General features: G+C 40.9%; 2 protein-coding genes and 1 pseudogene across 7 annotated transcripts in view; 2 read left to right on the top strand and 1 right to left on the bottom strand.

Annotated features, from left to right (window-relative positions):
* Nucleotides 1-20,643, bottom strand: part of Phkb (phosphorylase kinase regulatory subunit beta) — a 188,190-nt gene extending 167,547 nt beyond the window's left edge. For 2 of the 6 annotated variants that reach the window (XM_021169806.2, XM_021169805.2), the window contains exon 1: nt 20,507-20,643. In XM_021169806.2, coding sequence (XP_021025465.1) covers nt 20,507-20,582 — 76 coding nt within the window. In that variant the 5' untranslated portion in view covers nt 20,583-20,643. Of the gene's footprint in view, nt 1-18,468; nt 18,578-18,772; nt 18,914-20,506 lie in introns of all 6 variants that reach the window. The other 4 variants (XM_029480583.1, XM_029480584.1, XM_029480585.1 and 1 more) reach the window with 4 other exon arrangements.
* LOC110299876 lies at nt 7,026-8,134 on the top strand (annotated as a pseudogene).
* Nucleotides 20,644-20,667: 24 nt separating the features above from the next.
* The window catches only part of Itfg1 (integrin alpha FG-GAP repeat containing 1), a 123,870-nt gene continuing 118,919 nt past the window's right edge, over nt 20,668-25,618 (top strand). The window contains exons 1-4 of the mRNA XM_021170171.2: nt 20,668-21,049; nt 22,570-22,642; nt 23,380-23,525; nt 24,797-24,854. Coding sequence (XP_021025830.1) covers nt 20,872-21,049; nt 22,570-22,642; nt 23,380-23,525; nt 24,797-24,854 — 455 coding nt within the window. The 5' untranslated portion in view covers nt 20,668-20,871. The remainder of the gene's footprint in view (nt 21,050-22,569; nt 22,643-23,379; nt 23,526-24,796; nt 24,855-25,618) is intronic.

The raw sequence follows: 25,618 nt of genomic DNA, 5'->3' as shown, positions 1-25,618 counted from the left end.
CGCCTGCCTCTGCCTCCCGAGTGCTGGGACTAAAGGCGTGTGCCACCACGCCCGGCTCAGGTTCACTTTTTGAGTTTGATGTATTTTTTGTAAGTTTGTTTATTGTTTTAGACTCTTTATCCTGAACAAAAACATTATTCTAGCTATCAATATACTCAGAGCATCATGCTTATCAATATTAAACACTCTCGACAGAAAACAAACACAATTTGAATTTTGGTTAAAAAGCTGAAAAGGCAGATTTAGCTGACAGGACCTTGATATAGCTATCTCTTGAGAGGCTATGCCAGTGCGTGGCAAATACAGAAGTGGATGCTCACAGTCATCCATTGAATGGAACACAGGGCCCCTGTTGAAGGAGCTAGAGAAAGTAACCAAGGAGCTAAAAGGGTCTGCAACCCTATAGGAGTATCAACAATATGAACTAATCAGTACCCCCTAGAACTGTGTCTCTATTTGCATATGTAGTAGAGGATGGCCTAGTCAGCCATCAATGGGAGGAGAGGTCCTTGGTCTTGCAAAGATCATATGCCCCCAAACAGGGGAATGCCAGGGCCAGGAAGCAGGAGTGGGTAGGTTGGGGAGCAGGGCAGAGGGTGGGGAGGGGAGGGTATAGGGGACTTTCGGGGATAGTATTTGAAATGTAAATGAAGAAAATATCTAATAAAAAAAAAGACTCAAACTATAAAACACAAAATAATAAAAAAATATTTCTTATAAAAAAAAAGCTGAAAAGGCAAAGAATAATGTAACAATAGTACCACTGTCAGTGCTTTAGGGGCAAAGACATGGCTACTGTGACCATCGGTAGCCTAGGGAGCTCACTCCCTCTTCAGTGACCTTTACTAAGGCAAAACTGTTCACTGTGGAAAAGATGTCAGGACAAGCCAGTAGGACGCAGAGTTGGAACTTATTAATGATCTTTACATAGACCTTAAGCATGGAAGTTAACTGAAAGAGAAATAGGTTAAAGCACAGTCAAGTGTAGACTTGGACTTATACAAGACAGGTCATTCATACATGTTTTTACAATGAGCCCACGTAGAATTCTGGTGGCTAACTCCTGCTTCTTCTTCTTTTTTTTTTTTTTTTGTTTTTTTAATTGCTCAAAGAGTGTATTTTAAAGGCAAACTTTAAAGATTAAAAGGTTCTGAGGGTGTTGCCAGAACTGATGGATGAGAGAGCCGGGTCAAGATCCATCAGTCTGGGCAGAGGAGTCACATATAGCTTTAGCAATCTGAGAAGAGTGTTACAGCTAAAAGGTCACAAGTCATTCTGGTTCTACGTGCACACAGATGGCTTTCAAAATCTGAGATCACTGCTAAACCTTAAAGGTCATAAGTCAGTCTGGCCCTGAGCAAACATGGAGAGGTCTAGAAAGACAGTTTCCGTGGGCAGTTTTCCTCTCTGAGGTGTTTGAACATTCTTGGTTCTGTGACTCCTTCAACAGGACACTTAAGCTGGACTCCAGGCCTCCTTTTTTGTCCCATGTCCCTTGATTTTCCATTATTTTTATCCAGCCTCATTGCAATTAGTATCATACTAAAGATAAATAACATTAGTTGAGCATTTACCATAAGTAAAATATTGTATTAAGAGCTTTGTAATTTTGATTTCATTTAATCCTTTTATAATCCTAATAAGTAGATACTATTATTTCCATTTTAGAGACTGACAGTGAAGGTTTGGGGAATTTTTCAAAGTCCTACTGCTAGCAGGTGGAACAGCTACAACTTAAACATTGGAACATGGCTTATTTCTCTGTTTTCAGTAAAAGATAAATGAAGATGAATAAAGCCATCATTTCTGTCTTCTGAAAGTGTCCTATTTGTAATTATAAAAATAATCAAATCATAATGTAAGAAACTTTTTTTTTCTGTTAAAGACTAGCCTTTCAATCTTTCACACACCTTGCATAACCCTCACCTGCATGCCTGCTGCATAGCCCTGGGCACTTCTGACATGTCACTCTCAAACCTTTCCCCTTCATGCCAGTATACATGAACAGAGACACAGTGACAGCTGCATCAGAATAAAACCTGAGGACACTTCCCATCCCAGTGAGCCTGCTCCTTGGGTTTGAATGAAAGAGCTTCACTTACCAAAAACAAAAACAAAAACATACAATAAAACAAAACCAAACAAATAAACAACAACAACAACAAACCCAACAGCTTGCTAGGTTACTTTTGTTCTGTGACTGTGTTTCTTGTAACACTAGAAATTTTCTTTCTAACGCCAGCCAGTAATATAAAGCCTGCTCTTACAATTATCCTCAAGGTTGTAAAGTATTTTCTCAACCACTTCTGATCTTACAAGTTGTTTTTGCTCCCATTTTACTTGATGGGCCTCACCTTTACTGAGCTTTTAATTCATGTTATTTCTATTTCAGAAAAATTAAGGAACAACATACAAAAATAAGAGCTGCCTTTCAGAAGTTAAATATAAAAGGATTCTAAAGTCAGATTTGAAGACATCTAACATGAACACACCCACGGAGAGCAGTGGCTCTTCTCCACTTAGCATTTACTTAGCATTGTGTCTGAGGCTTTTCCAGAACCAGAGCTCATGTTTCAGGATGAGGTGAGATGCACCTGTGTAGATCACAACTTAGGGTGCTAATTTTCCCCACTTCCCTGAAGAGTATCATTTCATTTCCTTCACTAACAGACTCCTTATATTAAAATGTCATGTCCAAATTCCTTGTTATTTTACGGAAAGTCTGCACTAAGCCTATCAAATAGTTCTGGTCTCTTTATGAAACAAAAATGGTACTAGTGACTTAGGTTTTGACAACAATGTTCATAACTAATCTAAGGATTCTTGCACTTTCCCTTTTAGGGAAGCAAAACAAAACACACATGATTGTTTAACATTTTAAGCAAGGGATAAAAGTCATGACAGCCATACAGTTTGGCCTCGGAGGTGTTATCAATATATTTACTTTTTATTTTTCTATCATCGGGAGGGCATTTGTGTGTATGATATATGTGTTCAAGTGGGTTGGTAGGTGAGTTTTAATGACTGCACATGCATATGTACCAGCACATGTGTGGGAGGCCAGAGATGGATAGTGTAGACGGATACTGTCTCTATCAACTACTCTCTGTCAGGTTTCAGACAGGGTTGCTCACTGAACACGGACTTCGTGGATTCGGCTACGATGGCTAGCAGTGAGCTCCACGGTTCCCGGTGTCTCCTACTGATCAGCACTGGTGTCACAGGGACACAGCACTGACTTCAGCTTTGATGTGGGTACTAGGGATCTTTGTAAATCACACACTTTATCCAGTGACACATCCCATAACCCCTATATATCTTTTTAAACCTGACTTTTGAACCTTTTTGAACATCACTAGTGGGAAGAATATACTTTTACTGAGGATACATTTTCCTACTCAAACCTAAAAAAAAACAAAAAACAAAAACTAAACTCAGCAAATAAAAACGTTACATGACTATGTATACATTATTGATACAAAATGTGTAAGGGCTCTATGCCCTAAGCCTAAAGGATTTCACAGCCTAGTAAACATGAAGCTCATTACCTAAAAACAATGTAATAACAACAAATACAACAGGATCATGGAAACAAGTCAAAACTGAAACCAGGGTGTGGAGAACGTTTTACCAAGACATATGGGAAGCAAACCATTGGAACAGAAGAAAAGATTATGGTGTGTACCGAACTTACAGAGGAAGGCAATTTAATGCACAGGAACCTCATGATAAAGGGGCAGAAGCCAGAGGAGAAAATACTGGGAATACACCTGGAAGTCTAAGACCTGAAAACACTAAGCATCAGGTTACAAGCTCACATTTTGTCCTTTAACTAATAGAGAGCCAGTGTGCTGAATGAGCCACATTTTGTAAAGAGAAAACTGTTGGCAGTAAAAGATGTCAAGAAAAACTGAGTCCTCAAAATAAACGCCCATTTTTGATCAAAATAATCTTGCATTAAGATAATGACATCATAGAAGCAAAGGAAAGGGAAAAGCTTAAAAAATACTTAAAAAGTAAAGAGAAGGAGGAGGAGGAGAGGAAGAGGAAAAGGAAGAGGAAGGAGAGAAGAAGAAGAAGGAAGCGGAAGAGGAGAAGGAGGAGGAGGAGGAAGATGATGACGACTTACGGGATCATAGTTTCTAACAGCTTAGAGGGTAGATATCTGCCCAGCTCTAGTGCTGACTAAGGCTTATTATAAATACAAAGGTTGTGCCTTTTATCTGGGAACTGAATGATCAAAGGTGGGGTAGAAACCCTGATTGAGATTAAATAATTACTACAACACAGAATGGTTTGCTGAAAATATTCTAAGCTTTAAAAAACATTTTATTCTTTGAAATTATAGAGACTAACCTCACATTTGCTAGGAGTTTTTATAACTCTGCAGTCATTCAACACACAAGTATATTCAAAGCTGAATGTCTATTGAAAATTAGAATCAAGTAGATAACTAATGGGACTTCACTATATATTTTCATGAAAATAAAATTATGTAACCTGAAGAATTACAGAAAAATTAACAACAATAAAAAGATTTAAAATTCCCATAAAAGTCCACAAAGCAAAAACATTTATCCTCACAAGTATTTAAACTAGAAAAATAAGTTCAAAGTTTAAATATCCCTATATTAATAATGTTTAACATGAAACATCTTTGAACCACTTAAAAGCAATTTAACACAAATAAAAAGTAAAAGCCTTAACATGTAAAAATGCACTTAAACGAGCTATGTTTCAGGGGAGTCAGATTTGAACTTAAAAATTGGAAAAGCAGAAACAACTGATAATCTTTTATCAATACTTAGCAGAATACCAAAAAAAAATTATGCTTAAGTAAGATTTTAAAATTTCAAAGTAAGATACAGTTTAAAGCGCTGCAAGATAAAGCATCAATGTTCAGGTTTAAGAGAAATGTCAGCCTACAGGCATGCGTGTATTTCCTGTAGTCACCAAGCCTTGTGATTCGCAGCAGATTTTCTCTAGATCCTAAGCTTTCTCTGGATGAAGCATAACAAAATCTATAGCGCTGGACTGCTGAGCCCAACTGGGTTACTTAGTGTTCTTAGAGTCGCGCATTACTTTTTGTTTAAGAAGGAACGAAACAGGGCTGGAGGTGGCTCACCATAAGAGGCTAGACTCACAGTCAACAAAGCAAGAAGGAAGAAGACAAGCAAATCACCTACATTAAGACGACAAGACCAGTTATATACCTGTCAGGCAAAAGGCTACTACTTGGAATATGGCAAATTTTCTATTCTAAAAAATATCAATAAACATATCAAAACATTTGAAATTAACAATTGCATTAAATTTAGAATCTCTTATCTTAATTTAAAAAATGTTATTGTGCACGTATGCATATGTGTGCAGACATAAGTGCCACAGCAAATGTGTGGAGATCAGAAGACAACTCCGCAAAGTCAGGTCTCTCCTTCCACCCTTAAATGGTTCTGAGGATGGAGTTCAGGTCTCTAGCTTGTGCAGCAAGACCCACTGAGCTATTCTGGAGACTCCTTAACTATTAAAGTGTCAAAACTGCCATTTAGTTATTCAGATGAAAATACGTGTACAAAACAGTCACACAGCAGAGAAAATTTAGACTTAAATCAGCTATTAAAACGTCCGACTTGAATTACAGAAAACGGTAAATTGGCCTAAAAGCTGAAACCCTAATTTTAAAACACCCTCTAGAAGGAAATTAGAAACATCAACCTAGGTTCACGCTTTTTGATGGTCTGGTGAGCTACAACTACAACCATCAGTGTTCTCGCCTAAGACATCTGCGCTGTCAGTTCTGAATGACGGAGTACAAGTGTAGCAAGCAGAAGTAAAAGAACATCAGATAGGAGCAGATAGGAGCAGGGAAGAGCAGAATATCCTCAAGGAGTTTACGATATCCAGGCAGGACCCAATGGCTGCCCTAGTCACTGCTCTACTGTTGTGAAGGGATAGCAGGACCAAGCCAACTTTTTTTTATTGGTTATTTTATTTATTTACATTTCAAATGTTATCCACCCTCCAAAAGCCCCCTAGCTCCTCCTCCCTCCCCCGCTGCCTCTATGAGGGTGCTCCTGCACCAGCCCACCCACTCCTGCCTCAGCGCCTCAGTGTTCCCCTATCCTGGGTCATCAAGCCTCCACAGGACAAAGGGGCTCCCCTCCCAGGGATACCAGATAAGGCAATCTTCTGCTACATTTCCAGCTGGAGCCATGGGTACCCGCTGTGTACTCTTTGGTTGGTGGTTTGGTTCTGGGGACGGACTGGAGGGGGTCTGGTTGGTTGATATTGTTGTTCTTACTATAAGATTGCAAACCCCTTCAGCTACTACAGTCCTTGCCCTAATTTTTCCATTGGGGTTCCCCATGCTCAGTCTAACATTTTATAAAAGAAAACATTTGACTGGGGCTGCCTTGCAGCTTCAGAGGTTTAACTCATTATCATAGCAAGGAGCAAGGCTGCACACAGACACAGATAGTGCTACAGAAGAATCTGAGAATTCTACATCCTGATCAGCAGGGAACAGGGAAGAGAGCCTAAGCCTGGCATGGGCTTTTAAAACCTCAAAGCCCAACCCCCAGTGACACACTTCCTTCAAGGCCACACATCCTAATCCTTCTAACCCTTTCAAACAGTGACACTCCCTAGTGACTATGCAGATATATAAACCTATGGGAAACATTCTTATTCAAACTGCTACAGAGACAAAAATATCAAATGAAGGTCTTAACAAGCATGCAGCAGAAATCAACTGTGGAAGTTAAGACACTGAGCCAGAGGTTCCCATGGAACTTTTTCTCCACAGATGAGGGGAAGCTCCCTTTTCCACCACAGGCATGTTTATACTGTGAGAACTAAGGCAGCCAGGTCAGACCAAAGACTAACTGTAGGCGCGGCGGTCGTTACACTGTTGGAGGGCAGCACAGGACATCCTAACTGTACGCAGGCCCTTGGCTTCTAGAACCTGCCGGCAGCCCATCTCCTCATGTCAGGCACTGCTTGGCTATAGCTATTCAGGACTCAGCCCACCTGCCTACCCGAAGCAGTGCCCACCGCCCAGAGCCAGAGGGATGGTGGTAGTCACCAAGCAGGTGCCAGACAGCCGTCACTCAGACGGTGCCATGTCCAGCTCCGAAGCCGAAGCCAACTTCCTGGAGCTAGCCACTCCTACGGCTACGCAAGCAGGGCACGGACTGCCCCTGCTGCCCCAGGAGGAAAAGGACACACCTGAATGGGCCAGACCAATTCTCACCCAGGTGCCATTAAGCAGCGAACAATCTCCATTACCACTTGGGGTAATTTCATTTGCTAGATGGACTGAGTCAGTGGTAGAGGATTTGGGACCAAGAAAGCAGTGTAAGCAAGGACATACAGGAGATAAATTCAGGAAAATTGGAGAAGGGCAATGTTTCCTGAGTTCGTCCTCCTTAACATTGGAGGGGTTCACTTTACCACGTGATAGTCTACTCTGCAGCACTATGAAGATATATGCTGGCTGTCATGTTCAGAGGGCGGCATTACATCCCTACAGACTCTGAGGGTCGGTACTTCATCGACAGAGACGGCACACACTTTGGAGATGTACTGAACTTCCTGCGTTCAGGGGACCTGCCACCCCAGGAGCATGTGCGAGCTGTGCACAAAGAGGTCCAGTACCATGCCATTGGACCCCTCCTGGAGCAGCTGGAGAACATGCAGCCACCGAAGGGTGAGAAGGTGCGCCAGACCTTCCTGGGGCTCATGCCCATTACAAGGACCATTTGGAGCGGACAGTGGCAATTGCCCAGCTTCGTACAGTACAGCGGAAGGTCCGCTTTGCCAAGCTGAAAGTCTATGTCTTCAAGGAACAGATGCCCGTCACCCTCATGAGTGCCTATTCCTTAATGCCCTCTGCCCCTCCGCTTTGAGCGGACAGTGATGGACAGCTTTTTGAGCACCACTATTAAGTGGACATGCCTTTTGGGCCCTGGGAGTTGTGGCTCATGTGTACGACCTCTTACACTGCCTGGTCACTGACCTCTCAGCCCAGGGCCTCACGGTGGGCCACCAGTGTATCAGGGTGTGTGACAAGCACCTTGTCAACCACTACTACTGCAAGTGCCCCATCTATGAGCTCAAAATCACGTGGTGGTGAGTTGTCCTGGGACGCAAGAGTCCCACAAAGGAGGATGTCCATCCTCTTGGGTGGGTCTGGGAGTCATCCCCACAGGGGCTGCTGACTGTCCCAGAAGCTGCTGAAGTGAGGACAGAGCACTGAGGCTCAGATTCAGAGAGGCCCGGGAGCTTGCTGTAGTCTCCGTGGTCCGTGGATCTTGCTTTCACCTGGTCTTCTCTTCAAGGCCTGGCAGTCTTCACCGGAAGCCAAAGATCTAGCAAGGATGTCACTGGGAGTCCAGAGAGCTTTTGATACCTTCTTGATGCCCAGCAGGAAAGCTCCTGCCCATCCCTGATGGAGATACCATACTGCCTCAGCTGTTCCAACCTTCCCATGGTCAGTGTGTCAGGCGGGATAAGGAGTGAGCTAGGGGATTTACCCAAAAGCACCTGCCCTGTATCCCTGGCCAAAGAAAGCAAACGTCTCCTCCAAGTGAGCTCCTTGCTCTTCCAATGACTTTCAGTACTTGTCTTAGAATGCAGAAAGATATACCCCGTGCTCCCAGAACATGCTTGTCACCATCTCTTGGAGATTAACCACAGGTGCCAAAGCCATGTATCAAGTTGGGCCTTGCCCAACGTTTACAGCCCTGCCCTGGAGATTTGGCTCCTCCCTTCTTTGCATGGTTACCCTCTCACAGGGCTGGAATATTAAGTTCTAAAGGTTCTTTCTGAAGATTCCCCAAGGCAGGCAGACAAGGAGCCTGGATCCTCTTGGTATGTAGGATCTCTCTCAGATGCCAACAACACAGGGTCTTGCTGCTGAGTCTTGTGTGGGGAGCCAGAGTGGTGAACCTCTCTGGAAGGGATGCTCTCTTTCTCTGATAGTTTTTATTTAGGGTAGAGGAGACTTGCTCTGCAGTCAGGGGCAACTAAGACAAGGTAAAGCATGTACCCCCTAAAGAGAGAGCTGTATAGCATTCCTCTGAGAGCACTGCATGTCCAGGTGCACTATGGGTTCTAAGTAGTCATGCGTGTCCTTGACCATCTTGGATAATATTTTTATGAACCTTTTTTTAATGTAAGGAATTGTTAAGGGCAACATTGCCAAGCTCAGTCCTGTAGAATCAGAGTGGTGCAGTCAGACAGGTGGAGGCTAAAGGCATCCATGTGCTTCTGATAAATAGAAGGCCTGGGCCTTCTGGCCCTGAGCTGAACACCTCTGTGCAGCTGGAGGGCACTGTCTTTCCTGGCTCTTGTGGAAACACGCAGTTTTGAACTTGTGTCTCACTCGGAGTGTAACAAAGCTAGACACTGAGGTCCATGAGGGGATGAGGGCCAGTCATCTTCCAGGACACCTGCTCTCTCTCTCTGTTCTCCTCATCAAACAATCTCATCTTCTGAGTGCTGATGCCACTGCTCAGCACTGTGGCTCTGGCCTTGTTTCAGCAAAGATGCTCCTTATTTCAACCGATTTTATTTTTATTTTTATCTTTCAACAGGGTCACCCAGGCTGGCCTCATGTTAGCTGTAGTGCTAAGGGTGACCTTATACTCTTGACCTTCCTGATTCTGCCTCCGAGGCTCTGAGGGACACAGGCAAGTCCCGCCTCACCTAGCACTTGTGTTCATTGTCTGGAGAGCTAGTGAAGTACACAGTTCAGAATGAAGTCCATGTGGGTAGAAAGCAGACAGTTAAGCCCGGGGCACTTAGTAATCAAGCCTGGGACTCTTTTCTTCCTGTCCTGGAATAACTGCAATGCTTGAAAACTTAAGAGTCCACAAACCGGGCCCAGAATGCTTGCTTAAGGCTACAAGATGCTGGGTAAAGATGTTGTCTTTGTGACATGCTAGAGACACTGGTTTTCTGTCACCTTTTTTATTCTCGGGATGATAAGGTTTCTGCCATTGTGGCAAGAAAACACTCTAGGCTACAGCAGCAGGCAGAGGTGCAACACATCATAGCCATCTCAGAAATCCCTTTTTTTTTTTTTAATAGTTGGCTTGATATTTATGGTATTAGGGGGCAAACCATGTACTGAATCTTCTTGTGTGGGGTTTTACTTTTTTAATAACAAAATTCTTTGCATTTTTAAGCCAGCAACTTGTACACCATCTTGTAGCACAGAAACTTTTCTTTGGACTACAAAATATACAAAATATATTTATTGTAATTCTAATTCTCCCTTGACTAGTAAAATAGAAATATGAAATAAAGCAATATATATATTGGGGAAAAAATGATACTTCTTGGAAACTGTTTACATTCTTGTTACAGTGTTTTTAATCTTGGGCTATTATTAAGTTCTTCTCTTTCCCTACTAAGGAGCTAGTCTATTCCCTGGCAGAGGGGTCTTGGAGGACACTTTGAGACAAGCATGCTTGTATCTGAAATGGGGAAGGAAGAGAAGCAACATCATTTGCCAAGCCAGCCTCTCTTTTTTTTTTTTTGTTTTGGTTTTTTGAGACAGGGTTTCTCTGTATAGCCCTGGCTGTCCTGGAACTCACTCTGTAGACCAGGCTGGCCTCGAACTCAGAAATCCGCCTGCCTCTGACTCCCGGGTGCTGGGTTTAAAGGCGTGCACCACCACGCCCGGCACCAAGTCAGCTTCTTAACATAAAGAAACCATGGCAATTTACCAATGGAATGTACAATCATTTATTTAGAACCAATATAACTTATGTTATAACTGCCAGAAAAATTGTATCAAAATTCATATAAAGTTCTTCAGTGATTCAAATGCTAGAAGAAAGCATAAAGAAATATAGTAAGAACAGTAACCATTGGGAGGAATATGTTTTCAATATATACCAAGAACGTAAAATGTGGATGATAAAGGTCAACTTCCTAGTATAGTCTCTACTCTAACTTGAGTGATAAATCTTGATATATAATACAAATAACAGTATGTTTATCTCTACAACCAAGCTCTGTGTATTTGCAAAATTCATTCCTGAGCTAAAATTTGAATTGTTAAAGGCGGACTAGAAGTATTGTATGAAAAAAAGAGGGCTACAAATGTTGTATAGAGTTACTAATAACAGGAGGAAAAGCTTTTACTAAATTAAAAAAAATGATCTATATTTTTGAAAGATTAAAATGGCATTATAAAATATTAAAATGAGGAGGCTTTTAAGTATACCCTTATTAAGATACTGTAGTTTTTTAAAGTGACAAGATTTAGTTGGCACTGCTATTCATCTGAAAAAGCAGGAAAAAAGACACTCACATTCCTGCAGTGCCCACTTGTCTGCCTTGAGTGCTAGATCTTGCTATTTGTAGAAGTAGGTATTCAGTCTCCAAAGCCTGCCAAACTGCCCACAGACTCTACTGTGGCCTTGAGAAGCATCTAGACCACTCATAAGGAGCACATTAGCCTCTTCAGTTACTAAAAAGAAACTAGGAAGTGCCCTCACCCCTACCCAAAGGACCAGATCAACTGGAGAGTCTTTCCTGGGAAGCTTGGCTATGGAGATACACAATCTCACACAGCCCTTACATAGTGATAGGGTCTTAACTGGGGTCCCTCAAACTATGACAGAAACACTTTGTCATTCCTACTAGCCTGCCACATATTGCTATTGTGGCCTGACCCCTACCTTAGAAACTGACAGAAATCCTGCCCGCACTGCCACCTCAGATGAGCCTTTCTTACCTGGTCCTTCTCAGTATCTGACATGATTACGAAACTGATGAGATAAGCACTAAAAGACTCCCAGGAACCCCCTTCACCTAAAAGAGCTACATCTTAGCTAGCAGGCAATCCCAATGCCCAAAAGGGACATTGCCAACTTTGATTATACCTGAAGAATCCACATACATTCCAACTAGGATCTAAACCTAGTGTAACTGATACCTAATATACTACCTAAGGGATTAAAAAGAGAAATGTCTCTTCTACTGCATAAGTCACTTGTAAAATTGCAAGAAGAGGCCACTGCAAAAACCCACGAATGTGAAGCCAGAGTTGCCGTGGAGGCCCTTGGATATTGTAGATGTCAATAAGTCAGAGAGACAGAAAAATGTGGGTATATAAGGAGGAAAGAAACCTCTCAAGCTGGGGTCTGGTTGAAGACTCTCACCAGCAGCAATATGGGAATTGATCCATCATGATTAGCAACTGTATAAGCTTTTACCTTTCTAACCAATAAATGTATCCTTTTCTTATAATGTCACTACAAAGTCTATTTACACGGGAAGGACATGTAATGAACCCTTTTAGCATCTTTAGTAGCTTCCTGATTCACCCCACCAAGTTAAGGTTCTACCTCTGTAGCTAGATTTTGTCACTGTGATAGAAGACGCAGTCACCTACGGAGCAAGAGCTTCATTTGAGGCTATGCTTCGTGATTCACACTGGGCACTTTGTAGGTATTTTCTTGATTAATGATTGGTGTAGGAGGCCCAGCGCACTGTGGACAGTGACATCCTTGAGCAGGTAGGTGATCCTGGGTTCTATAAGAAAGCAGGCAAAGCAAGCCATGGGGAGCAAACCAGTAAGCCCCACTCTTCTACTTCTTCTAGTTCAGTTCCTATGTCCGGATTTCTGCCCTGCTTGACCTCTCTCAGTGACATGCAAGATGAAATAAACCCTTTGCTCCCCACATTGCACTCACCCCCCACGACAGCAGTAGGAGGCAAACTAAGATACCATCTAAGACATTTTGAGCCGTCTTGTAGTCTTACTCACCAGGAGAGAAAAGGAGAATATACGTTGATCAGAAACTTTTGGACACATGACTTGAGACCTATCAAAATTGAATACAAGGCCAAATGCCAAGGTAATTAATTCCAACTCTCCCTTGAGAAGTCAGCCCTATACTTGGATAAACTTTACTTTGTGACTTTTTCATGATGAACTCCTACCTACACTTTGATATGTCTTTCTTTCTGAAACATTTCCTTCTCTATGAAACATTTCCTTGAGGAGCCTGTGCCTACAACTGAGGTGAGTCTTTGTGACCCTCCCTTGACAAGCCCACCCCCACATTCAGATATGTCTTACTTTCTGCCTCTGCACCACCCCTACCCCAAAGCCCATGTCCATGCCCTTGGGTATGTCTTCTTCCCTTCCTAGAGCCCCTCCCACTTCTCTTACCTTCATGCTTAAACTCTATATTAAATTGCCTGTAAAAAATCTTCAACTATCGCTTTAAACTACCAAGGCCTGAAGTTCTTTCCTTTATCAATGCCATAAATTTTAGTTTAGTCTGACTTAAAAATCCCTAATAGAATAAGGAAACTCCTAAATTTTTGAGATTGACACCATGGAACAGTGTTTATGTCCCCAATCCAGGACTGTAAGAACTCCCCAGAGAGAAGCTGAGGGAATGGAGAGAAGCCTGCCTAGGAGAGGGGTTATGAGTGTTATATAGAATAGAATAGGAAGGGTGAGACTAACAAACCACTAGGAGTACAAATGATTCTAACACAAAACAGAGATACTAGATCTGCGGCTGCAGAATTTGGTGATTCCCTCCTTCGGGGATGCTTCACTCAGATTATTAATATAAACATACATTAAAAAATGCAAAACATTGCAAAAACAATGTCCATGGAAATATGTAAATGTGTAAAGCACATAATTTCCAGCACAAATGCTGGATCTAAATGAATAAATTATAGATGTAAATTTACTGTGATATTATTCTAACAAATAAAAGGTCATGCACTTCTTTATAGCCTTGTAAATTTTGGTAAGATGAGCCTATCAAAATGCAAATATTCAAAGTAATAGTGAAGAAATTACTGTAAAATAGATAATACTTAAATTTGTTTGTTTGTTTTTACTTTGCTTCTTGATGTATTTGATTTTTTAAAAAAGTTTCTGGTCTGCTACCTTCAAATACTGAGTAATGTAAAAGCTACTTCCTTAGCATTCTATGTACCCTGAAATAATGAGTAAATTTAGTCATTGAAAGGTTTCACTCTTTAGTAGGAAAGCCAAGATAGCCAACAGAAACTATTGCTTAAAAATTAAGACAAACAAAAGAATCCTCAATGAGCAACGGACAAAAGAGCCAGGGTCAGTGAGCCTGTTCAGAGGACAAGGGCACTTGCTGTGCTCAGTCCCAGAAACCCACAGGAAGGAGAAGGGAGATTCCACATAGTTGTTGTGACCTCCATAGGAACATTGGGGCCAGCACAACCCCACCTCCAACACATCACACATACATATACTGAAGAGGGCTGAAGAGGGTGGTTCAACAGTTAGTGCATACTGCTCTTGCAGATGACCCAAATTTTGGTCAAGCACAACCCCACCTCCAACACATCACACACACATATAAACACCCTGGGCTGAAGAGGGTGGTTCAACAGTTAGTGCATACTGCTCTTGCAGATGACCCAAATTTGATGTAAAAATTTCCCTCCACTCTAACTGGCTCTTCCATCCTTACAGCCTTTTCAGCTGGCACTGTATAAGCAGCCCGGGGAAGAACCCAGTAAGGCAGCCTCTTTACCTGTTCCTACCTCCCTGCCCTCCTCCAGGCTCCCATCTCTAGGCTCTGACTCAGTAGGCTAAATACAAAAGCAAAAGACACAACCATGTTACACCAGAAGTATGTCTCATCAGAAAAACAAAAGCAACACATATGTGCATTCACACACACACACACACACGACAATATGCTTCTCATAAAAGTTACCAATATCATAGTATTGGTCCCCAAAGAGGACAAGTAAGACAAGATCAAACACAAAGAATTAAAAGAACAATTAGAAGCAGTTCAAAGAATTGAAAGAGGTTACTAACATCTGAACAAATTAAGAGAGAGCAAGAGAAAACTGATTGAAATCCAAGAAAATACAAATAGGTAAGATGAAATAAGAAAGACAATTAAGGAGATGAAATCTGAATTCAGCAGATAACAGAATTGCTGAAGAAAACCCGAAAAAATGAAAAAATTTCAAACTGTCAAAAAGTTCAGTGGAAAGCATCATGGACAGAATGAAGGGAGACAGAACACAAGGACTAAAGGATTAGGAAGAGGACTCAATCATTCTTTCATGGGAAATGATCAGTTGTTAAATGCAGAAGTGGGGAAGCATGCTCTGGGATACCATCAAAGAACTGAATCTACAAATTTGGGCACAGAAGGAAAAAAACTGGAAGGCAAAGGCATAGAAAACATTTTCAATAACATCACAGAGGAAGGCTTCCTAACTCTTGACAAAGAGATGCCTTAAAAACACAAGAGACTCACAGAGAAATAACAGGAACAGAAAAGAGATTCCCCATGACATGCAATAGTTAAGACACTAAAAACACAAAATGAAGAAAGGATACTGAAGGCTACAAGACACAAGGGCCAGGAGACATGAAAAGGCAGGCCCACTAGAGGACAGCTGACTACCAATTATAACAGTTTAAAGCGAAAAAGATATATTTTAAGTTCTGAAAGATTACAGCTGCCAGCCTAGAATGCTATACTCAGCAAGGTTATCATTTATGAGTGACATAGCAATAAAACTTTCCATGATAAAAGCAAACTAAGAAGAATATATAACCACTAAGGCAGCTCTGGAGGGAAAAGAGGAAGGTGTAAATGAGACAAGAGAAGAATAAACACACCCAAGAGGCCACAAGGACAAATAAATATGAGGGCAGGTGATCAGAGGCTTAGGGAAAAACAACAAAAACAACAACATGACAGGAACACACATCTTTCAAAAACAACTGAATATTAACAGTGGTCTCAATTCCTCCCTGAGAAGACAGACTAATACACTGGATTAAGAAACAAGATCTATCATTTTTATGAATCCAAGTTAACATCTTACTTCCAATGATAGAGACAACCCTGGAGTAAAATGACAGAAGAAGTGTATTCTATGCAAATGAAATTTGGAATACAAAGTAATCCTTCACAAATATAGGAAAGGTGCAATAACATCCTTATATAACACAATCCCAGTGAATTAAGTTGATAATCCAAAGCTAGGGAAAATGCACAAAGCATACAAACATAGAGGTATTAAGTCACACAGTACTGAATGCTAAATCAGTCACTGCAGAAATTAAGCAATGAATTTTAAAATTTTCTTTTGTAAATGAAATAAACTTGAAAACAAGATATTTCAAAAATTATGCAACACAATAAGTACAGTTCTAATGCCTGCCTCAAAATATGAGAGCTCTCAAATAAATAACTTAATGATGTACTGTCAGGCCTTAGGAGGGAAAAATAACACGTCAAATCCAAAAGCAGTAGATAGAAATAATTAAGATCAGGGTAAAAATTAATGAAAGGAGCTGAGAGTGGTGGTGCAAGCCTCTGATCTCACCAGTTGAGGGGTAGAAGCAGGCAGATATCTGTGAATTCAAGGTCAGTATGTTCTACATAGTGACTTGCAGGACATCCAGGAATACATAGTAAGACTCTTTCTGGGGGAGGGGATGGGGAATCAATGAAAGAAAAAGCTGATTCTTTCAAAAGATGAAAAGACTGATAAACCCTTGTTTAACAGGAAGATAGAAAACAATCCAAATTAAGAAAATGGATAAAGATAGAGACATCATAACAAATGACAATAAAATTCATAAAACCATAAGAAAATACCTTAAATTTCTATATTCTTCCAAATCAGGTAATCTAAAAGAAATGAATAAATTCTATATACATATGAATCACCAAAGTTAAACCAAGATTGAAATAAACAATATAAACAGATCTACAACCAATGAGTTTGAAGCAACAAGGTATTTTTCAAAGGGGGTTGGTTGTGGGGAGGGTGGGGGGGGGGACAGAATCTGATTAACTCACTGCAGAATTTGCTCAGTCTTTCAAAGAACACTAATATTACTGAAACTATTTCACAAAATAACCTCTCAATAAAATACTTACAGACAGAGCTGGTTTAGCAGCTAAAGTACATTGATTATTCTTCCAGAGGACCTGGGTTCAATTCCCAGCATCCACATGATGGCTCATTACTATCTGTAATTCTATGTGCAGGGGATTCAACACCTTCTCTGACCTCTGACACAGAAAAGGCTTTCAAGGAAATCTAATATCTCTTCATGATAAAAGATGGGAAAAGGCTAGAGATGGAGAGAGCATATCCCAACAAAATTAAGGCTATATACTGCAAACTTACATCAAGCATCATAGTAAATAGAGAAAATAGAGAAAAACTCAAAGCATTCCTACTACCATAAGAGACAAGTGAAGGATGTCTACTATCTAAATACCATATAAACTTAAATTTAATATAGTGGTTGAAATCTACCTAGAATAATAAAGCAAGAAAAAGAAGAGGCAATCAAAGCCTTAGAAGTCCCCACAACTAAAGCTACTTGATTTTTCACTAAAAGCCAAATATATACGTTAGACAAAAACAGTGTCTTAAACAAATGATGGTTAGGAAACCTGGGCATGACCAGGTCGATGAATGAAACTAGACTCCTATATCTCACCCAGCACAAAATTAAATTCCAAATCTTTTAAAGACTTCAATATAAGACCTAATATCACAAAACTGCTAGATAAAAGACCACCAAATACATTTCAACATAGAGATAAGAGTTTGCAGAACAGCATAGGAAATAACACCAACAATGGTTCCATAGGGTCTCATGAAATTAAAAGGCTTTCTGTACAACCAAATAAACAGTTGGGTAAAGAGAATTAGCAACTAGAATGTATAAAAACTTAAAAACACTAAACTCCAAAAATAAAATATAGGCTAAGGAACCAAAACAAGAATAGAGATCTTAAAAGAAGAATTACAAATGTCTAAGAAACACTTTTAAAAGACATCAACAACCTTGGAAATCAGGAAATACAGAATGAAACAACTCTGAGATTCCATTCCACCCAGTTAGAATGGAGTGAAATTATGAATGACAAAAACCGGTGCTATCAATGTTAATAAAGGGAACTGTTCTAAATTGCTAATGGGGGTGTAAACTAAGAAAACCACTTTGGAAATAGGGCTTAAGGACTGTCAAAAACCTAAAAATAAACATACCATCTGGGCATGTACCCAGAGGAATTTATACCATATTACAGAGACATTTGCACATTCATGTACACTATAGCTCAATTTACAATACCTAAAAAATGGGCAAAAATCATTTTAAAAATTAACTGGAGAAGTCCATTTGACAGTTGCAGTTCCTAAGCACTAATGCCGGCTTTTGGTCAAATAGCTTGTAATTGTCATGAGAGGCCTCCACCCTTTGCCTTCCTGGGGTACAAGATACATTCAAAACACAATGGGCACAAGCTAACTTGAACTGAAATGGTACACACAGTTGGGTCCACCAAAGGGGACATAAAAGAAACAAAAATACCATGTAGTAACATTAACCTTGAAAACAACAAATATAAAATTGTCGGTTGACCCTTTTGGGGTCTATACACTTACCAGACCTTAGCAAAGCAGGTGAAGAGAAGGCTGCATCAGGTGAGTTGGCCATTTCAAACTGTTGATTCTTATCATAAGCGTGGCAGGCTAAACTACACCAATTTTAAAACTGTTTAGTGAAGGTTAGAAGCAATCAGCATTAGATTAATGTATGAGCAGTTATTAGCATGATGCAATGTGCAAAAGACAATTAAAGATCATTCTATAATTTTAGTTTGTCTTTTATGACTCGAGAATTTGATTTCCTTTATTTGGTAAATTAAGTTTGCATACAGGAAAAGAAAGAAACATAATATTCACTTACTAAGACACATTCAATTAATAGTATCCTTTATTGTTCTTTAAGTTGTTATGCTACTATGTAACAATGCTTAGAACTCCAAAGAGGAGCCTGCCCCAGAAACAGGTCAATTCATGTTTCAAACAAGGCTGTTTACACAGTCTCCTAAAAGTTGTAAACAGAATCAAGTTAACACTTTGTAATAAGCAGGAAGTAAATAATATGGCTTAAGGTTTAGTGTCTATATTTTTGGGAGTCAAAAATAGTAGAAACTGCAAACATAACTACTAAGATTTGCCTCAACTACTATCTTTTTTTTTTCCACTTCTAGCTGCACTTTACTCTTACGTAAACATACAGTAAAATTGGATAGTATCTACTATGGCTGAGACTGGGTTTAAGAAACTGCATTCAACAATAGTTAAGCAGAATTTACCCTATTAAGAAAAATACGGTTTTCAAAGCTTGCTGTTGTGCCATATATTTGAGTAAAATAAAGACTTGAAGAGAAAATAGACCTTATAGGATTACTATGTTGCAAAACTGTGTTGCAAAAATACATGTTGGGGGTTGGGAGGACGGTTAAAGACCCTGGCAGAAGACTATTCTCTTTGCCCAGAGCAACCTAATAGCACTTTTTCTATTCCGACAGCAACAGTGTTAGTAACCAACTCAAAATTTCTATATGACACAATAAAAGAAAATATAAGCAACAAATATCCCTACAACTGTTTCAAATAATTCTACTGACTCTGAACTTGAGTCAACTGCTTTCTGAAATTTTGTCTTACTTTTCATGTGTTTGTTCCATTACAACCCTAAATCCTAAGTAAATAAACACACAAAAATTTTAAGATTTCAAATGGAATGAAATTGGCAATACTTTAACAAATGCAGTACTTTTCTTTGCAGTAAAAATGCAGTACCTTTCTACAATCTTTCGTCAATCTTTGACAAGGGAAAGGTTCTTAGTTGAACATTTCTCGTTCCACCACCTCTCGTGTTTAAGGACACATTTTTTTTTCCCCCCAAGATTGTATCCAGTTTCAAAAGTGGCAGTTTCGCTGCTGGCTCACTGGAAAGTTATTAATCAGGAGTACTAACTTTTAAAACGCCAGTGTGACTTTGCAATTTGAACAAGTCAGTTCAGGACACTCGGACCGCTGGCCTTTTTGATCTCCGTGGTTGGGAACCACAACTGGAAGCTACAGGTGGTGGGACCACTTGGCTAGGGAAGGGGCCAATTCATTCTGAACCGTAACTGTACACTAACTTAACTTGTGGCACAAACCGTCTTCCTCAATTTCTGACACACAGAACTGGCTGCAGCTAAAAATTACTGAGGAAAGTGAAGGGGGCATATGAGACAAGAGTAGTCTCCAGCTCTTTAGGACCTCACTAAAAATGGAGGTCTACTTTTTGCAGAGCAAGAGAGTTCAGGTTCCAAAGAACTTGTCACTAGCTGACTTACTCGGGTAAGTTTCTGGAGAAGTCAGCTTACCACTAACTTTGGAGAGGAAATAACTTGGGGGAGAAAGACAGACGTTATCTAAATGAGGGAAGTGCAGGGGTTGGGGAATGGGGACCAAGAGGGACAAGAGCAGGGCAGCAAGAGAAACCTATTGGTTTCTGGAGTCAACTTAAGGACGCAAGTTGATCCCCAGGACAGATCCCACCTGCCTCCCTCCAGGGGACTTGCGGAGGAGCACCACCCCCTGTACCCAGGAGGGGGAAGGTTGTGGTCACAGGCAGTCAAACCTGAGCGCTTGGCCCGGGCTCGTCGTTCCAAGAGCTTCCAGCTTACTTCAGCCATGAGTCCCTCAGCCCCCGCCATCGCACAGTGCCCACCACCCCAGCTGCCAGTCAGCGAGGCCAGCCCGGCCCCGCCCCCTCGCGCGACACTGTCGGGAGGCACGACAGCCGGAAGTGAGCTCCCGGGCAGACGCCGCCCTAGCTCCTCGGCGTCTTGGTCGTCGGAGAATCAGCCCCAGGGCAGCGTGAGAGTGCGGCGAGGGGCTGCCCGTGAGGCCGCGCCCCGAGTCTTTTCTCGGTCGGCCGGTCGGTCGCACGGTGCTTTGCGGCTGCCGTCAAGCGCGGCGGAGGCCGGCCGGGCCGAAGGCGCCATGGCGGTGCTGGCCCCGCTGTTCTTGGGGCTCGCGCTGCTGAGCGTTGGGCCTGCCCCGGCGCGGGCTCTGCACAACGTCACGGCCGAGCTCTTTGGGGCTGAGGCCTGGGGCACCCTGGCGGCCTTCGGTGACCTCAACTCCGACAAACAGACGGACCTCTTCGTGCTGCGGGAAAGTCAGTGCTTGCCGGCCCTCCTCTGTCTGCCCCTCCCGGTGTACCCACGCCCCCTGATTCCTGTTACCCTCCCTCTTGCATTTCCCAGTCTTCTGGCTCTCCCTTTATCTTCAGCACCGGGACAGCTTTCCCCTGTTTTTATCAACCCTGGGTCCTAACCCAGTAACCCCGCGGCTTGACCATCAGCCCAACCCTTAAGAACACACCAACCTCCCTTCACCTAGAAACCTCTAGCCTTCATATGGCGAATGATCACCTGCCTGCCAAAGGTCTTCCAGATTTCTAAGAACCTTGGTTTCTGGTCTAAGCATTTGCTTTCCCGTCCTTATTCCAATCTTCCACCCCCATTGATGAGAAAAGATGCAAGCTGACAGTTTCTTGTGAGAGATGCTCTGCCTTCACCACGTACTAACTCTGACCTTTCTTTTGTTAAGATCTTTAAAGGCACTGTGCCTTCCTCAGGCACCAAATTCTCCACCACTCACACCAGCCTCTGTTGTTGTTAACTGCTGATAAATGCAGTGCCTCCTTGGTCATACATTCTCAAACTACAGACTTCTCCAGCATAAGGTGCCTTGCCTTAGTGTACATCTGGCCCCTCCTCATCTTGAGTACTACTATAGTCTCCATCCAACTTGCCATTGAAAGTTCATTAACCACATTAAGCCTTAAAAGAAAAAATGTCTGATGCTGACCAGGTGCATCCATAGGTGGTTAAGGACCAAGGCCATGAATAAAGTTTAAAGCCCCTACAGAGCTGACTGGCATGATCCTGACAAGGTCTTTTGAGTGCTCTTTCCAGTACCCCAGAACCTCTTTAAAGACATGGATGGTTTTTCCTCTATTTGAATGATTACCCACATTGTAAGAATACTCAAAGTCTGTAGCTAATCTATCCAAACTAGATACAGAGACTCTCCTTAACTTTGGAGATATCCTGTGCTTGATTAAGCGTTTCTGAAAGTCTGTCCCCATGAACATTAATTGACCCATCCATGTGGAAGCAAAGGGGGGAGTATGGAGGGCTCTGCTTTTTCTGCTTATGTGTTGACTTATATCCTTGTAACTTGTGAGTAGATGTTTTAGTAGGAATTCCTGCATCCTTGGTATGATGATAACCAGCCTATGAGGGAGACCTGATTGGATATGGAAAACACAAGACTTAACAGTAGCACAGTATAAATAAGGGTGTTTGTGGTGGGGGGTTGTTTTCTGTATTGCTGCAGATCAAACTTGGGTCTCATACTCAGTATAGAACAGTATAGTTTAAGGTGTGCTCTTTTTATGATGCTTCCTTTGAATTATGCCACCATGGCATCACATTGCCTTGAACAAGTATGCTTTCCCATACTTTTCTTTCCCATGTTCCATTAGATTTGTGTGAGTATTCTTGGCAGTGCTGTCTGACTAGGTCAGATTAAAGCTCTCTTATAGAAACAGTACCCAGGAAGTTTTTAAGCACTGATCGAATGATTTTCCAAAAACCATTTTTTCTAAAATAATTTATTTGTTTCTTTTAGGAAATGACTTAATTGTCTTCTTGGCAGATCAGAGTGCACCCTATTTTAAACCCAAGGTAAAGGTATCCCTGAAGTAAGTATATATTATCCTTCTTATTATATGAATATGCAGTCACGTGGGTTGTATTTGAGATCAGTCGTGTTCAGCTGTGGTTTGTGACACAAAATTCCTAGTTCTGAGGTCTGCGTAGAAAACACTGTTTTGAAACTAAGTAAATTAATTAATTAAACCTGGGAGTTAGGTGAGTTGGCACCTAGCTCCAAGTCTGATAACCTAAGGTGGATACCCAGAATCCTCATGGTGGAAGATAAAACTGACTTCTATAAACTGTCCTCTCACCTCCATTTACATACTGTGGTATCAGCATGAACACACACACACACCACTAACATACAAATAAAATATAATTTTAAAGAAGGAAATATTGAAAATAAAATCTAAAAGTACTCCCCTTTATAAAAATAACTTTTGTTAGCTCCAGGTCTGTTCTATATAAACATTCTGCAGTCCCTTGCAATCTAATATGCTTTCTCAAATGTACTATGTCTCATCCTGATTGTTCCTGTGGAAGCAGATCACTCATAAAAATCTCATCATCTTAAAGATATTTTACATATGGGAGAAATGTATGAATTCTTCTATAGACCAGAAAGATCTAGACACACAAGAAGTCATTAAATACAAAAGACATATTACATTCAATTATTTGTATTAAATCTTGAGTTTTGAGTTGAAAATGTCTTGCATGATAAAGATTCCCTTTCCTGCTGTAATTTTTCTGATATGTTTTAAATCGTTGTTTGCTATAGGACTGTGAGTGCGTTGGTGACAAGTGTGGTCCCTGGGGATTATGATGGGGACTCACAGATGGATGTCCTGCTCACGTACGTTCCCCAAAATCACACCAACAGTGACCTAGGAGCGGTTATCTTCTGGGGACAAAATCAAACATTAGGTCAGTTTTCATTTATTATTGGCTGATATTCCTAATAAAAACATAATAGTTATTCTCAAAACAATTAAATGTTCTGTTCTTAGATACTAGTAAAAATTTCTTGACAGTTCGTTTTCTTTTCCAAAATAAACTAGTCCTTTTCAGAGAACAAATTCCATTCTTGATCACATGAAAAAGAGATATTGTAAGCTTTTAGATTTGTTGGAGTGACTAAAAAATTAACTTCAAGGCTAGTATGATGGCACTTGGGAGACAGACAGGTGGATCTCTCTGAGTTCCATGTCTGCCAGGATTAAATGTGAGACTTTATCTCATAAAACAAAAAGAGCAAACTTCAGAGCTTTGGGGAGAACAGTCCTCAGTCACCCTAAGGCACTGTGTCCTTTAGCTATGAGAGTTGGCCAGATGCACAGCAGCTGCTGCATAGGGTGCTAGTTCTGCTAAAAGTCTCATCAGCAAACTGGATGTGCACTTGGCCTCTTAATACTGCCAAATTTAGTGTGCAAACACAAAGATGGATGCAGAAGACATAAAGACATTGCCTCACCCCACATGCCTGTGAAAACCAGTCAACCTAGCTATCACAGCTTCACAGTTAGCTTAGCATTGCAGATGCCAGGATACCTGGCAGTCCCTCCCTTTTGCTTTCAAGTTTTCCCATTCCAGAAAAATACAAAAGGCGTAAGTTGTGAGTCAATCCACTATACCAATCATGAATTTGAAGTCCTATCTGAAAAGGCAATTGATAATCCTGACATAGACAGCAAATGCCGGTATGCTTTCTGTCAACATTTGTAAATTCAGACAACAATCTTAGCACATACACTTGTCCTTTAAATATTTACAGGAACACTATGTACGGGTGCTGTTTATAAAAAGAAATGGATAAGGCAGAGTGGGAATGATCATGGACATGATAGTTTATTTGTCTGCACTAAAATCTTGTTGATTACCAAATGGTACAGAAAAATATTCAGCTAAAAGATATTTATAAGGGAACCTCAAATGAAACTATGAATTGAATCTTCCCTATAGAGAGAATTCTCTCAATGTCGTATCATTAAATGAAGCTTTTGATGTCTCCTTAGTGATAGCTATTGCAGGAAATTAGAGATGAATCTTGTGAAAAATAAAAGAGTACTTGGAGTAGAAGAAAAATAATATTAAATGCCCAACACTTCATATTGTGTTTCTCTGTGTGAGTATGTCTCTACACACACACACACACACACACATACACATATATACATATATCCTTTTTTTTTTCACAGATCCTAAAAACATGACCATACTCAATAGGACTTTTCATGACCAACCACTGATTATGGAGTAAGTATGTGCTTGCTTTAAATTTAAAACTTACAAATGTAAAATAAAATCTTTTATGTAGAAAGCTACTTTGCTAAGTAGGATTGACACTAAATTCACTCCTTAAGATTATAGGAACCTGAGGGGAGGCCCTTGGTCCTGTGAAGGCTTGATGCCCCAGTATAGGTAAAGGAATGGTAAGGCAGGAAGGCAGGAAGGCAGGAGTGGGTGGGTGGAGGAGCACCCTCATTCCTCAGGGGGGATGGAATAGGGGGGTTGCAGAAGGGAAACATGGAAAGGGGATAATATTTTTTTTTGAAATGTAAATAAATAAAATATCCAATTAAAAAAATCTTGGCACTTAAGGAGTTAAAAAACAGAATTATCTTATCGGAACCTATATACAGGATTATATAGTGAACATATTAGCTATGAGGGAATGAGACACCAATGAAAGAGAAAATTGATTGTCCTGAAGGAAAAAAGATACGGATTTTTTGTTTTGTTAACTTCATATTTGTTCCTTGTAGATCTATAGGGATGTATAGTCATACATCATTCTTTAATTCAAATAGCAATTTTTGAGTTGAAAATGTTGATTGACAGATATAAAGAATATAAGGTTTTCTCCAGAAATGGAGAAAATTTTACACATTAAGAAGAAAATATGGGTCAGGCAGTGGTGGTGCATGCCTTTAATCCCAGCACTCGGGAGGCAGAGGCAGGTGGATTTCTGAGTTCGAGGCCAGCCTGGTCTACAGAGTGAGTTCCAGGACAGCCAGGGC

Source organism: Mus caroli, chromosome 8 (assembly GCF_900094665.2).
Source record: "Mus caroli chromosome 8, CAROLI_EIJ_v1.1, whole genome shotgun sequence".
Classification (NCBI taxonomy): Eukaryota; Metazoa; Chordata; class Mammalia; order Rodentia; family Muridae; genus Mus; species Mus caroli.
This window is presented reverse-complemented; position numbering and strand designations above follow the sequence as displayed.